At 44.1% G+C, this 15,678-nt stretch overlaps 1 protein-coding gene across 1 annotated transcript in view; it reads left to right on the top strand.

Moving 5' to 3' along the window:
- Positions 1-15,678, top strand: part of LOC141083191 (protocadherin gamma-B1-like) — a 137,735-nt gene that overhangs the window by 117,302 nt on the left and 4,755 nt on the right. The window contains exons 6-7 of the mRNA XM_073567356.1: positions 957-1,015; positions 5,111-5,202. Of these exons, the coding sequence (XP_073423457.1) occupies positions 957-1,015; positions 5,111-5,202 (151 nt within the window). The remainder of the gene's footprint in view (positions 1-956; positions 1,016-5,110; positions 5,203-15,678) is intronic.

Raw genomic sequence — 15,678 nt, 5'->3', positions numbered from 1 at the left:
GGCTAAAGCCGGACATGCCGCATGGCCATGCGGCGATAATGTAAGTCTATGGGAAAAAAGCCGGATCCGGTGGCAGCAGGCGCCGGATCCGGTTTTTCCATTTTTCGCCACATTGCACCTGATGCTTCAAAACGGAAATGTGAAAGTAGCCTAAGACTGTCTGTGCACTTCCTGATGTCTACATAACCCGTAGATGACCATTCAGCAGGCCAAAAGTGTGTTCTTTCCTCCATCTGGTAGGTATGTGGTGTTATAAGTCTTGTTTTACTATATAGGAAAGAAAAGGAGATTGCGCTTTCATATACAAAGGAATTTTCAAAGAAATGTATACCTATTGGTATATATGGCATTTATTTACAATGGTGGATTGATGCCTACATCCTGGCTGTGCCCACTGTGGGGAACACCTCTTGAGCGGGGTCACAGATGCAGTAGATACCTAGTCAAACTTTACCTTTTGGCAGTGAATATTGAAAAAAGTTACATGTTAATTTGCTAAATAATTTTATAATAATAAAGCTGTTGCTATCTCGTAATGTTTTCTCTTACAATGAACATGACAAACAATTTTGAACATTGAGAAGAACAATAAGCGTATGGTCAACTCTATGGGCGGTGTCCAACCTGTGGAGTTAAAGCTTCGCTCCCGCTGAAGATCCACAGGTTGCCGATCACTGCACTAGAGCGCTACAAAAATGGTGTTCAGGTTGCCCCACTACTCTCAATGAGGGGCAGGCAATTTTGACAATATGCGATCATTACTTTTCCTACACTATGTACTTAGGTGTATCACATGGTAAGTGCATGTCATGTAATGTTATGGAAAATACAGTTAATGTGATATGTTCCTGGAAGTAATTCATGTGAACTAACGGAAATGATTGATTCTTGTTTTCAGATACAGTAATCTATCTACTCAGGATACCAGTTAAGCACACCTTTCTGTTTGTATTCAGCAGGGGCAGCCTAACACAGACTGGCGTTTCACCCAGGCGCAGAGACCCGGACCCAGTGGGTGAGTCATCTCTATGTTTTTTATATTACATAGTGTATACAGTACAGTTCGTAATAAAGAAGGAATTACTCCCAAGTATTATATGGTATTATATTGTCCAGTGATGTAAATTGAAGCTTATGGGCTGTATTGTGAAATCCCTAAATAGGCCCCCAACTAATCTTCTCATATGGGCCAGCGAGGCCTCTGCATCCAGTATGGTTACACCCCTGATGATTTTCTTACATATATTTAGGAGGCTGTACATGCTGATTGCTGACACTTTTTCATCTTGATTACTCATATACATGTTGGGTCAGGTCGATCATGTAATTCTATATTTTTACAGTATTTTTCTATACTCACCCCTTACTATTTACTATATGCAGATCTATGTGCAGTGTCCCACTGGGATGCCCAGGATACACGAGTAACGGCTCATACTCACATGCAAGAAACTCGGACGAGTCTCGCAAGTCAATACCCAGCACTGCCACCGGCACTCGGATCGGAGCATTCAGCTGCATAGAAATACATGCAGTGAACACTCCGATCCGAGTGCCGGCAGCAGTGCCGAGTATTGACATGCGAGACTCGTCCAAGTGTCTCGCATTTGAGCATGAGCCCTTACATTGACCCTCAGGGCCCACTGTTTAGCACACTCAAATATTACATTACCCCCTTTCATAAATTTACCTCTGCGTCTGGAGAATAGTAAGCGGGATAGTTTGTTAAATGAATGACGAGATACTGTCTTTGCACACAGAGAATCATGTATATTGTGCCAACTACTGCTTATGTAGGAGGGGTGAAGGCACACTCCTGCACAGTGGCCCACCAGGGGATTCACCCGTTCACCCGTGGGCCAGTCGGATCTTGCTTGTGTATCTTATTACACAAGTACATTAAATAAAAGTGGCTAAACACAAGAGGAAGTGAGCACCTCACCACATAATGATGTATCAATCAATTTAGAAAAACCCAGCAGGTGGTCCTACTTAGATTAATGTACAAAACAGCTGTGGAAAAGAAAGCACAACCGAAAATGTATCTGTTCACATGAATATCTAATGTTTTTATGCCAAGAAACAGTTCACGTGAGCACAAATAGAGCTGTGCACCAGTTATCTCCGGCACTTATACCGTTCTAATGATATTTATTAGTAATATCTAGTGATCAGTCTCATCACATGTGAAAGCCATCAAAAAAGAATTATGAATTCCAAAATTTAATCATTTCTTAATCCCCTGCAATTTAATGGCTATCGTTGCAGATATTTGTTCATAGATGTCATTATATCCATCAATGAATCCAATTTTCATTATCTTTATTTTAGAACAATGTATGTATTTGTTAAAGGGGTTTCCCACTAACAAAGTTAGTTTTAATAAACACTTCAATTGATCTTGGAATAATAATAATTTCCAACCATTGGATGTGTTTAAAAAAAAAGTTCCTGTGCTGATATAATCTTATACATGTGCCCCTGCTGTGTACTGTGTAATGGCTGTGTCTGACTGTGCAGAAACATGGTCTGATTATATCACAGCTCCTGGGGAGAGGGGAAGCAAAAGAGAGTATGCAGACATTACAGCAGGGGATCACAGCTGATTCTTTCTTTGAGGTTAAACATTGTTTAAAAACAGTCAGTGAAATGTTTTACCTCACAAAAAAAGAATCCACTGCGATCCCATAGAGTCCTGTCTGTATACTGTTTTGCTTCCTATCCCCGTCCAGGAGCTGTAGTACAATCAGACCATGTTTCTGCACGGTCAGACACAGCCATTACAAAGTACACAGCAGGGACACATGTATAAGTATATCTCTGCACAGGAACATTTTTTTAGAACATCCAATTGTGGAACTCATTTTTACTTCAAGATCTATTAATTAATATTTACTTTGTTGTGGGACAACCCTTTCAAGGCTGTAAATTTAAAGGAGGTTAAAGGAGGTGTCCATTACTGCACAACCACCCACTAATGGTCTCAAAATGCTGAAGAAATTAATAAATCTATACTCGCTTCCCTGACTTTGCTGCCCCTCCATACTCAGCCTGTGTCATCTGCTGGTCTCCTGACATAAGCAATGTCCCTGCTGTCAATCAACGGTCACTGATCGGCTGCAGATTTTAGATTTCTGTTTGAGTGGAACAAACACTGCTTTTCCAGTTAGACGGAAATATTAGAGTCAGGAGGCTGACGTGGGACACAGGGCAGTAGAGGAGAAACACTGGTCCAAGAAATAAGTATAGATTTTCTTTGAATTTATGCAGAACCATGAGGTCAATAGCAATGGGTGGTACCTAGTTGTGGACAACACCATTAAACTGCTGCTAACGAAGTAAGACTTGCCCATCTGATGGTTTCCTAGTGCTGTCACAATAATGGAACCAAGAGGATACAAATGAAATTGGATTTATGCAAGTTCTGAATGTGTGACCTCAAAATAATTTCATATGGTGGGCCAAAGGTAGCCCAGTCTGACATTGGCACCTAGTGCAGGAGGGAATTAAAGAGAACTAGACATGTTATACATGCAGTCCAATCTGCGGAGAGCATTGTAAGGTGAACCTGAGCAGAATGATATATGGGTTTATTGGGAAAGATTAAGTAAAAGTTGCATTTTATTCATTGCGAGTCATAGAATCATAGAATGTTAGAGTTGGAATGGACCTCCTCAATGCAGGATTCACTAAACCATCTCAGACAGATGTCTGTCCAGCCTCTGTTTGAAGACTTCCATTGAAGGAGAACTCATTGATGACCCTCACTGTCAAAGTTTTTTATAATATCTAATCTGTGTCTCCTCCTTTCCGTTTCATCCTATTGCTTCTAGTCTTTCTTTGTGCAAATGAGAATAAAGCTGATCCCTCTAAAGTGTGACAGCCCTTGAGATATTTGTAGACTGCTATTAAGTCTCTTCTTAGTCTTCTTTTTTGCATGCTAAACATTCCCAGATCCTTTAGCCGTTCCTCATAGGACATAGTTTGCAGACTGGTCACCATTCTGGTCGCTCTTCTCTGAAATTGCTCGAGTTTTTCAATGTCTTTTGTAAAATGTGGTGCCCAGAACTGGACTCAATATTCCAGATGAGGTCTGACCAAAGAGGAGTAGAGGGCAATAATGACTTCACATGATCTAGACTCTATGCTTCTGGTAATACATCCCAGAACTGTGCATGCCTTTTTTGCTGCTGCATCGCACTGTTGACTCCTGTCCAGTCTGTGATCTATTAGTATAGATTCCTGGTGTTTTTACGAATGAGCCCAATATGTACAGTCATACAGAGAAGACATGACCACCCACTGGACTCATCCATACAAACACCAGGAATATCAATGATTAAAATGCAAGTTTTATTGAAACTTTTCCTACAATGTTTATCAATATGATCAGCTCCTCCTATTCTATAACACCACAGATCTGATATCAACTGTTTCCCTTTAAAGGGGTTTCCTATTACCATATTTTTTTAAACTAGGGTAAAAAAATAAAAAGGGAAGGCACTCAGGTTTCTAAATCCCAGCTGTTTCCACATCATATTTCCCTGCTTTTTGTAAATCCTGGCTTCAGTAATCACTAATGGAGTGTTGACCTCACTGATATCACTAGTAATTGGCAGCAGTGTATATGTTTCGAAGACAATACGTAATTTCTGGAATGTTCCAGAAAAATCAGCAGGCGGTGGCGGATCGGCTCCGGAGCTGCAAGGGATTGTAAAGTACAGTCCTTATATCTTATACCAAGAGATATTTCCATCATTGCACTGTGGGTATCTGCAGCACAACTTAATTCAAGAGAATAGGGCTGTGCTGACAGGTGCAGGGAAAAACAGCAACTTTATTTTCAGGATCCATGGTTGTCCTGCCACTCCTAGTGATATGATAGTAAGGCTACCCCTTTAAATAATCTGTTTATATAAATATGTTCATTCTGAATAATAATATTCATATTAATAATCTTGTTTAATTCTAGCATAGAAATATCTTCTACACTGTAGCATTAACCATTGGCTAGCCTCATCTCTCAGGGTTCCTGCAGGAGGGGTAGATACCTGTTACTCCTTCACACTTCTCCTATTTCTTATAGTAAAACATCTTTTCATTCCTTTAGAGCACAACAACCCACAGAAGAAGCTGGAGTTTGGCCAAACAACCAGTTTGAAACTGAAAGACTACAAGCAATGATCCTGGCATCAGCAAGTGGTCAGTTTCAATGACAGCTAATGTAAAACTTCTTGGTCAAATTGAGAAAACATATTGTGGATACAAAGCACGAGTGATGTGATATTCATGAGATTGTTGTGAGGTTATCAAGCGAGAATAATTCTCAGTGATATGGAGCATCAGAGAAACCATCGGAGACCTCAATATGCTTCTCACATAACATCACTGTCAATGAAGCATCATGGCAGGGGTGTAACTGGTGATCATGGATCCCCATAGCTAAAATGGGCTCACTCCTCCATTGCAACAGAGAAGCAAATTAATACAACATTTAACAGAGCCTATACAAATGTACAGAACTTAATACGTTAATTTACAAAAATATTGTTTATTGATGAATTATGTAAAAAAAAAATATGTACCGTATCAACTAGATCAGCACAAAAACTCCCAACTATATGTCCTGTTTAATACAAACTATTGATGACATTTGGCTTTGAGGATGGAAGCTCACAAAATGTTCAGGAGCCGCCCAAGATTTACAAAGTACAGAGAAATATAAGGTGGTGACGTAAGGAAACTGGGAGGAGGTAATTACGATATAAGTTGCAAAATACGGTACATACACAGTGGCAATAATATATGCTCACCTAGAAGAAAAGCACACTGCAGGTTTCGCATTAAACTTCGTCAGGAGTTCACATTTTTGGGGTAGGTTGTTTTTTACACATATTTATATATACTCAAATATAAAAAATATTCACACACTGCGAGAAATAATGTAATGGAATTGTCCTAAAAATCAGCAACAAAATCCACAATGAAATCCATATGTATTAAATACAGATTTTGTTGCTTATTTTGGTAAAATACAACTTTCCCTCGCTGCTTTTCAATTAATTAAAGCAGCATGGAAAATCTGCCTCATTTCTGTGACATAAGAGGCATGTTATAGATTTGAGAAAGGGCAGTATACTTACAATCCACAGCTGTGAGCATGGAAGGTTTTACAAATTTAAAAGAGTCTGTCAGTGCTGAAGCTGAGCACACACAGTGTTAGTGCAGAAACAGAGCACAAACAGAGTCAGTACAGGAACTGAGCGCACAAGTGTCAGTGCAGGAACGGAGCACACATGTCAGTGCAGGATCGGAGCGCACGCATAGTCAGTGCAGGAACGGAGCGCACGCATAGTCAGTGCAGGAACGGAGCGCATGCATAGTCAGTGCAGGAACGGAGCGCACGCATAGTATGTGCAGGAACGGAGCACACGCGTAGTCAGTGCAGGAACGGAGCGCACGCATAGTCAGTGCAGGAACGGAGCGCACGCATAGTCAGTGCAGGAACGGAGCGCACGCATAGTCAGTGCAGGAACGGAGCGCACGCGTAGTCAGTGCAGGAACGGAGCACACATGTCAGTGCAGGAACGGAGCGCACGCTTAGTCAGTGCAGGAACGGAGCACACATGTCAGTGCAGGAACGGAGCGCACGCATAGTCAGCGCAGGAACAGAGCGCACGCATAGTCAGTGCAGGAACGGAGCGCACGCATAGTCAGTGCAGGAACGGAGCACACATGTCAGTGCAGGAGCGGAGCGCACGCATAGTCAGTACAGGAACAGAGCGCATGCATAGTCAGTGCAGGAACGGAGCACACATGTCAGTGCAGGAACGGAGCGCACGCATAGTCAGTGCAGGAACGGAGCGCACGCATAGTCAGTGCAGGAACGGAGCGCACGCATAGTCAGTGCAGGAACGGAGCACACATGTCAGTGCAGGAGCGGAGCGCAAGCATAGTCAGTGCAGGAACAGAGCGCATGCATAGTCAGTGAAGGAACGGAGCACTCATGTCAGTGCAGGAACGGAGCGCACGCATAGTCAGTGCAGGAACGGAGCGCACGCATAGTCAGTGCAGGAACGAAGCGCACGCATAGTCAGAGCAGGAATGGAGCGCACGCATAGTCAGTGCAGGAACGGAGCACACATGTCAGTGCAGGAACAGAGCGCACGCATAGTCAGTGCAGGAACGGTGCGCATGCATAGTCAGTGCAGGAATGGAGCGCACGCATAGTCAGTGCAGAAACGGAGCACACATGTCAGTGCAGGAACGAAGCGCACGCATAGTCAGTGCAGGAACGGAGCGTACGCATAGTCAGTGCAGGAACGGAGTGCATGCATAGTCAGTGCAGGAACGGAGCACACATGTCAGTGCAGGAATGGAGCGCACGCATAGTCAGTGCAGGAACGGTGCACACGCATAGTCAGTGCAGGAATGGAGCGCACGCATAGTCAGTGCAGAAACGGAGCACACATGTCAGTGCAGGAACGAAGCGCACGCATAGTCAGTGCAGGAACGGAGCACACATGTCAGTGCAGGAATGGAGCGCACACATAGTCAGTGCAGGAACGGAGTGCACGCTTAGTCAGTGCAGGAACGGAGCGCACGCATAGTCAGTGCAGGAACGGAGCGCACGCTTAGTCAGTGCAGGAACGGAGCGCACGCTTAGTCAGTGCAGGAACGGAGTGCACGCTTAGTCAGTGCAGGAACGGAGCGCACGCTTAGTCAGTGCAGGAACGGAGCGCACGCATAGTCACGGCAGGAATGGAGCGCACGCATAGTCACGGCAGGAACGGAGCGCATGCATAGTCAGTGCAGGAACATAAAACACAGTGTTAGTGCAGGTACAGAGCACACATAGTGTCAGTGCAGGAACTGAGCACACACATAGTTAGTGCAGGAACTCAGCAGGTGCACAAAAATCCCACTCTCCTGTATGCTGTGTCTGCTCGTTACACAGATCTATGGAGGTATAGTGAGTGAGCAAGAGATTGTGTGCAAGCCTGATAGACTCCAGAATTGCACATATGACCAAGGCTTCATTTCAAGGAGTGCTTGTTTGGGCAAGCGAGTGCTGTCTATCAATAAAATGTGAAGGGAAGTGAAACGGTGCGCTTAGAGTTTGGTCATGCTAAGTGTGCACCAACCACCCTCATTTTCATACTAATTAAGTATTATGTTCTTGATAATCATAGCCAAGAAAACTAAATAAAGACATGATTTTTGTAGGGGCTAAGTGCCCTACCTGACTATCTGATTCATTTAATTTAATTTTTGGGAGTGACAGACTCCTTTTGTTAATTCTATATTGTACTTTGCTGTGGATTTTCAATGCAGATTCCACAGCTGAAGCTCTGTAACAAGTATGAGATTTCTGAAAGTACCCTAATACCAAATTTACCAACAGGAATGCTCAGAATTGCCTGAACAAATGCTAAGGCTATGTGCACACTCTGCGGTTTTTGCTGCGGTTCCGCAGTGGTTTTGGCCCTGCGGAACCGCAGCAGTTCCACAGACATGGTACAGTACCATGTAACCCTATAGGTTTTCAAAACCGCTGTGCTCACGCTGCGTTTTTTTCCGCGCGGCTTTGCTGCGTTTTTTTTTCCGCTGCATGTCAATTGTTTCTGTGGATTCCGCTGCGGTTTCACACCTTTAACATAGTAGAGGTGTGAAACCGCAGGCTAAACCGCAGCAAAACCGCAGGTCACTTTACCTGCGGTTTTACATGCGGTTCCGCGGGAAAAAACCTGCAGATGAATCTGCAGCGTGTGCACATAGCCTTACTGTTCTGTGCTTTTTCTATACTCTGTCCCCTTTGGTGATCTGTTGACAAACGTGTAACACAGTGATACACAAATAAGCCTATATACATAGAAATGGAAATGTTGAATACGAACATACACATAAGACTGATTACTTGTTCATACCAACATTTATGCAACACACAAACATTACTGCAGATAATCAAGAATGCACGCACAGAAATACATACGGTATGTATATATACAGTGGGGGAAAAAGCATTTAGTCAGCCACCAATTGTGCAAGTTCTCCCACTTAAAAAGATGAGAGAGATCTATAATTGACATCATAGGTAGACCACAACTATGAGAGTCAAAATGAGGAGACAAATCCAGAAAATCACCTTGTCTGACTTGGCAAGATTTATTTTGCAAATTATGGTAGAAAATAAGTATTTGGTCATTACCAAAAGTTCATCTCAATATTTTGTTATATATCCTTTGTTGGCAATGACAGAGGTCAAACGTTTTCTGTAAGTCTTCACAAGGTTGGCACACACTGTTAGTGGTATGTTGGCCCATTCTTCCATGAAGATCTGCTCTAGAGAAATGATTTTTGGGGCCTGTGACTGGGCAACACGGACTTTCAAATCCCTCCAAAGGTTTTCTATCGGGTTGAGATCTGGAGACTGGCTAAGCCACTCCAGGACCTTCATATGCTTCTTACGAAGCCACTCCTTCATTGTCCTGGCAGTGTGCTTGGGATCATTATCATGCTGAAAGAGCCATCAATGTTTCATCTTCTATGCACTTGGTGTTGGAAGAAGGATTGCAATCAAAATGTCACGATACATGACCCCATTCATTCTTTCATGTACACGGATCAGTCGTCCTAGTACCTTTGCAAAAAAACAGCCCCAAATCATGATGTTGACACCCCCATGCTTCATAGTAGGTATGGTGTTCTTTAGATGCAACTCAGCATTCTGTCTCCTCCAAACACGACAAATTTTGTTTCTACCAAACAGTTCTATTTTGGTTTTATCAGACCATATGACTTTCTCCTAATATTCTTCTGGATAATCCAAATGCTCTCTAGCAAAATTCAGATGAGCCCGGACATGTACTTGCTTAAGCAGGGGGACACATCTGGCACTACAAGATCTGAGTCCCTGGCAGCGTAGTGTGTTACTGATGGTAGCCTTTGTTACGGTGGTCCCAGGTCTATGCAGGTCATTCACTTGGTCCCCCCGTGTGGTTCTGGGATTTTTGCTCACCATTCTTGTGATAATTTTGACCCCATGGGGTGAGATCTTGCATGGAGCCCCAGATCAAGGGAGATTAACAGTGATCTTGTATTTCTTCAATTTCTTATTATTGCTCCCACAGTTGATTTCATCACACCAAGCTGCTTTCCTATTGCAGATTCAGTCTTCCCAGCCTCGTGCAGAGGTACAATTTTGTTTCTGGTGTCCTTCAACTCCTCTTTGGTCTTCACCATAGTGGAGTTTGGAGCGTGACTGTTTGAGGTTGTGGACAGGTGTCTTTTATACTGATAACAAGTTCAAACAGGTGCCATTACTACAGGTAATGAGCGGAGGACAGAGGAGCCTCTTAAAGAAGTTACATGTCTGTGAGAGCCAGAGATCTTGCATGTTTTTAGGTGACCAAATACTTATTTTCCACCATAATTTTCTAAATAAATCTTGCCAAATCAGACAAGGAGATTTTCTGGATTTGTTTTCTCATTTTGACTCTCATAGTTGTGGTCTACCTATGACGTCAATTGCAGGCCTCTCTTATCTTTTTAAGTAGGAGAACTTGCACAATTGGTGGCTGACCTTATACTTTTTTTCCCTACTGTGTGTGTGTATATATATATATATATATATATATATATATATATATACGGTACAGATCAAAAGTTTGGACACACCTTCTCATTCAAAGACTTTTCTTTATTTTCATGACTATGAAAACAAAACTATGAATTAACACATGTAGAATTATATAATTAACAAAAAAGTGTGAAACAACTGAAAATATTTCTTATATTCTAGGTTCTACAAAGCAGCCACCTTTTGCTTTGATTACTGCTTTGCACACTCTTGGCATTCTCTTGATGAGCTTCAAGAGGTAGTCACCGGAAATGGTTTTCACTTCACAGGTGTGCCCTGTCAGGTTTAATAAGTGGGATTTCTTGCCTTATAAATGGGGTTGGGACCATCAGTTGTGTAGTGCAGAAGTCTGGTGGATACACAGCTGATAGTCCTACTGAATAGATTGTTAGAATTTGTATTATGGCAAGATACAAGCAGCTAAGAAAAGAAAAACGAGTGGCCATCATTACTTTAAGAAATGAAGGTCAGTCAGTCCGAAAAATTGAGAAAACTTTGAAAGTGTCCCCAAGTGCAGTGGCAAAAACCATCAAGCGCTACAAAGAAACTGGCTCACATGAGGACCGCCCCAGGAAAGGAAGACCAAGAGTCACCTCTGCTGCGGAGGATAAGTTCATCCGAGTCACCAGCCTCGGAAATCGCAGGTTAACAGCAGCTCAGATTAGAGACCAGGTCAATGCCACACAGAGTTCTAGCAGCAGACACATCTCTACAACAACTGTTAAGAGGAGACTTTGTGCAGCAGGCCTTCATGGTAAAATAGCTGCTAGGAATCCACTGCTAAGGACAGGCAACAAGCAGAAGAGACTTGTTTGGGCTAAGGAACCCAAGGAATGGACATTAGACCAGTGGAAATCTGTGCTTTGGTCTGATGAGTCCACATTTGAGATCTTTGGTTCCAACCACCGTGTCTTTGTGCGTCGCAGAAAAGGTGAACGGATGGACTCTACATGCCTGGCTCCCACCGTGAAGCATGGAGGAGGAGGTGTGATGGTGTGGGGGTGCTTTGCTGGTGACACTGTTGGGGATTTATTCAAAATTGAAGGCATACTGAACCAGCATGGCTACCACACCATCTTGCAGCGGCATGCTATTCCATCCGGTTTGCATTTAGTTGGACCATCATTTATTTTTCAACAAGACAATGACCCCAAACACACCTCCAGACTGTGTAAGGGCTATTTGACCAAGAAGGAGAGTGATGGGGTGCTACGCCAGATGACCAGGCCTCCACAGTCACCAGACCTGAACCCAATCGAGATGGTTAGGGGTGAGCTGGACCGCAGAGTGAAGGCAAAAGTGCCAACAAGTGCTAAGCATCTCTGGGAACTCCTTCAAGACTGTTGGAAGACCATTTCCGGTGACTACCTCTTGAAGCTCATCAACAGAATGCCGAGTGTGCAAAGCAGTAATCAAAGCAAAAGGTGGCTACTTTGAAGAACCTAGAATATAAGACATATTTTCAGTTGTGTCACACTTTTTTGCTAATTATATAATTCCACATGTGGTAATTCATAGTTTTGATGCCTTCAGAGTGAATCTACAACTTTCATAGTCATGAAAATAAAGAAAACTCTTTGAATGAGAAGGTGTGTCCAAACTTTTGGTCTGTGCTATATATGTATATGTATATATATATACAGTAGGGAAAAGGAGTATAAGGTCAGCCACAAATTGTGTAAATTATCCTACATATATATATATACTGTATATACATATATTTCTCTGTCTGCATCTATATTATTATATATACAGTATTATGTATAAATAAATATATAGAATAACCCCCCCCTTCTTTTATACCTAGTGTTGAGCATGTAAGAGTTTACTACACCCTCCCCCTCACCCAACAACTATCCTATAATACAGTGTATTACGCTCCTCTCCCAAAATACTCCCTTTGTCTGCACTGCAATAAGTAATACATTCTACCTAGATGAGGTCACTCCTTCCCCTCATTTATCCACAGTCCTCTACAGGCAGCAGATGTAAACTGATCTCTCAGTGATGTGATAATGCTTCTCTTATCTGAAGTCGAATTTTACTAGTGAAATGAGAGGGTATGGTCAACACAAGAGGCAGGGGGAGGGTTAGAGTAGTCTTATATGCAGAAAAAAAAAACATTTCTGCCCTAGGATATACCATAAAGTTTCTCATCACCGTATGTGCTAATGAAAAAGGGGGGGGGGGAAATAAAATGTCTTACTTTTTAAAGTTTCAATCCACTGAGTAAAATGTGGAGTAGAGATGAGCCTAATGACAAATGCTCTCAGCTTTATAACTGCTCCTCATAATAATAGATATTGATTAGAAACATGAGTGCTACAAAGCGTGGAGCTTTGCCTTTGGCTACGTCAGCTCACTGGTAATCCTCAGCAGTTATCATCTATGATCTAATTCCTCTGAGAAATTACAGCACATCAAATCAGGCAGCTCGAAAGATGGTAATATATTCGCTGTACTGGACAAGGTTTAATGAGACATTGTTCCTGTCAGTATTTTGTACTATACCCCTACTTATTTCCATGCAAGGTTCTTAAAAGGGACCTGTCAGTAACTTCAACACCCCCCCCCCGTATATTTGGGCATTCAGGTCTTTGAAGGCTAAGTCTATTGAAGCCTTTATATCTTTTATCTGTTGCTTCATTCCCAAGAGAGGCTTAATATGCAAATGAGGAGTTAAGTGCTCTTAGTGTGGAAGAGCACTTTCCAAGCCTCTCCCTTCCAATGTTGTTTCTCTGGCCAGTACCAGCCAATTTAGCTTGATTGATAGCAAACTGTGTATGTGAAGTCAGGTTCCAGGCAAGGATACCATACTGTGAACTATCAATTAAGCTAAATACGCCGGTGCTGGGAAGGAAAACAAGTTTGGAAGGCAGAGACTCAGGAAGTGCTTTGCCACGCTCAGAGCACTAAAATCCTCAATTTCCTATACATTAGAACACTAATTACTCAGGAATGCAGAAACAGATAGAAGATGAAAAGGTGTTAGTGGATATAAATTTCCAAGACCTACATGCCCATATCTAATGTATATATATAAACACCTTATCGTGTCTGTCTGTAACCAAAATCGCGGGCCGCTGATTGGTCGCGGCCGCCAGGCCGCAACCAATCAGCGACAGGCACAGCTGTTTGTAAAGGTAAGCTGCGCCTGCCTACCAATCAGCGGCAGGCGCAGGCCTTAATCTGTAAAAAAGAGAATTAAAATAACAAAACGTTATTCTCACCTTCTGACGGCCTCCTGTCTTCTTTCCACGCGCCCGGCCTCGCGTTCCCAGTAATGCTTTGCGGCTTAGACCGCTGATGACGTCACTCTCGCGAGAAAGAAGACGGACGTCATCAGCGGTCTAAGCCCCAAAGCCTTACTGAGAACGCGAGGCCTGGCGCGTGGAAAGAAGACAGGAGGCCGTCGGAAGGTGAGAATAACTTTTTTTATTTTTTAATATTATTTTTGTACAGGGCCGCGGCAGTGATTGGTCGCGGCTACAAGGCCGCGTTGCTGATTGGTCGCAGACAGAGGGGGTGAGGGGACCATGCATACCAGGAAAGGGGGGTGAGGGAACCATGCATACCAGGATTGGGGGGTGAGGGGACCATGCATACCAGGATTGGGGGGTGAGGGGACCATGCATACCAGGATTGGGGGGTGAGGGGACCATGCATACCAGGATTGGGGGGTGAGGGGACCATGCATACCAGGATAGGGGGTGAGGGGACCATGCATACCAGCATTGGGGGTGAGGGAACCATGCATACCAAGAAAGGGGGGTGAGGTGACCATGCATACCAGGATAGGGGGGTGAGGGGACCATGCATACCACGAAAGGGGGGTGAGGGGACCATGCATACCAAGAAAGGGGGGTGAGGGGACCATGCATACCAGGAAAGGGGGGTGAGGGGACCATGCATATCAGGATTGGGGGTGAGGGGACCATGCATACCAGGATTGGAGGGGTGAGAGGACCATGCATACCAGGACTGGGGGGTAAGGGGACCATGCATACCCCAAAAGGGGGGGTAAGAGGACCATGCATACCAGGATTGGAGGGTGAGGGGACCATGCATATCAGGAAAGGGGGGTGAGGGGACCATGCATACCAGGAAAGGGGGGTGAGGATACCATGCATACCAGGATTGGGAGGTGAGGGGACCATACATACCAGGAAAGGGGGGTGACGGTGAGCATACATACCAGGATTGGGGTGTGAGAGGACCATGCATACCAAGAAAGGGGGGTGAGGGGACCATGCATACCAGGATAGGGGGGTGAGGGGACCATGCATACCAGGATTGGGGGGTGAGAGGACCATGCATACCAGGACAGGGGGGTGAGGGGACCATGCATACCCCGAAAGGGGGGGTAAGAGGACCATGCATACCAGGATTGGGGGGTGAGGGGACCATGCATATCAGGAAAGGGGGGTGAGGGGACCATGCATACCAGGATAGGGGGGTGAGGGGACCATGCATACCAGGAAAGGGGGGTGAGGATACCATGCATACCAGGATTGGGGGGTGAGGGGACCATACATACCAGGAAAGGGGGGTGACGGTGAGCATACATACCAGGATTGGGGTGTGAGGGGACCATACATACCAAGAAAGGGGTGAGGGGACCATGCATACCAGGATAGGGGGGTGAGGGGACCATGCATACCAGGATTGGGGGGTGAGAGGACCATGCATACCAGGATTGGGGGGTGAGAGGACCATGCATTCCAGAATTGGGGGGTGAGGGGACCATGCATACCCCGAAAGGGTAGTAAGAAGACCATGCATACCAGGAAAGAGAGGTGAGAGGACCATGCATACCAGGATTGGGGGGTGAGAGGACCATGCATTCCAGGATTGGGGGGTCAGGGGACCATGCATACCAGGATAGGGTGTTGAGGGGTAGCATGCATATCAGGATTGGGGGTGAGAGAACCATACATATCAGGATTGGGGGTGAGAGAACCATACATATCAGGATTGGGGGGTGCATTATTGGATTATTATTAAATCTTCAAAAATAAACTGCATATATATTCTAGAAT

This window comes from Dendrobates tinctorius, unplaced genomic scaffold (assembly GCF_039654945.1).
Source record: "Dendrobates tinctorius isolate UK_male_01 unplaced genomic scaffold, ASM3965494v1 ptg000020l, whole genome shotgun sequence".
In the NCBI taxonomy this organism is placed as follows: domain Eukaryota; kingdom Metazoa; phylum Chordata; class Amphibia; order Anura; family Dendrobatidae; genus Dendrobates; species Dendrobates tinctorius.
This window is presented reverse-complemented; position numbering and strand designations above follow the sequence as displayed.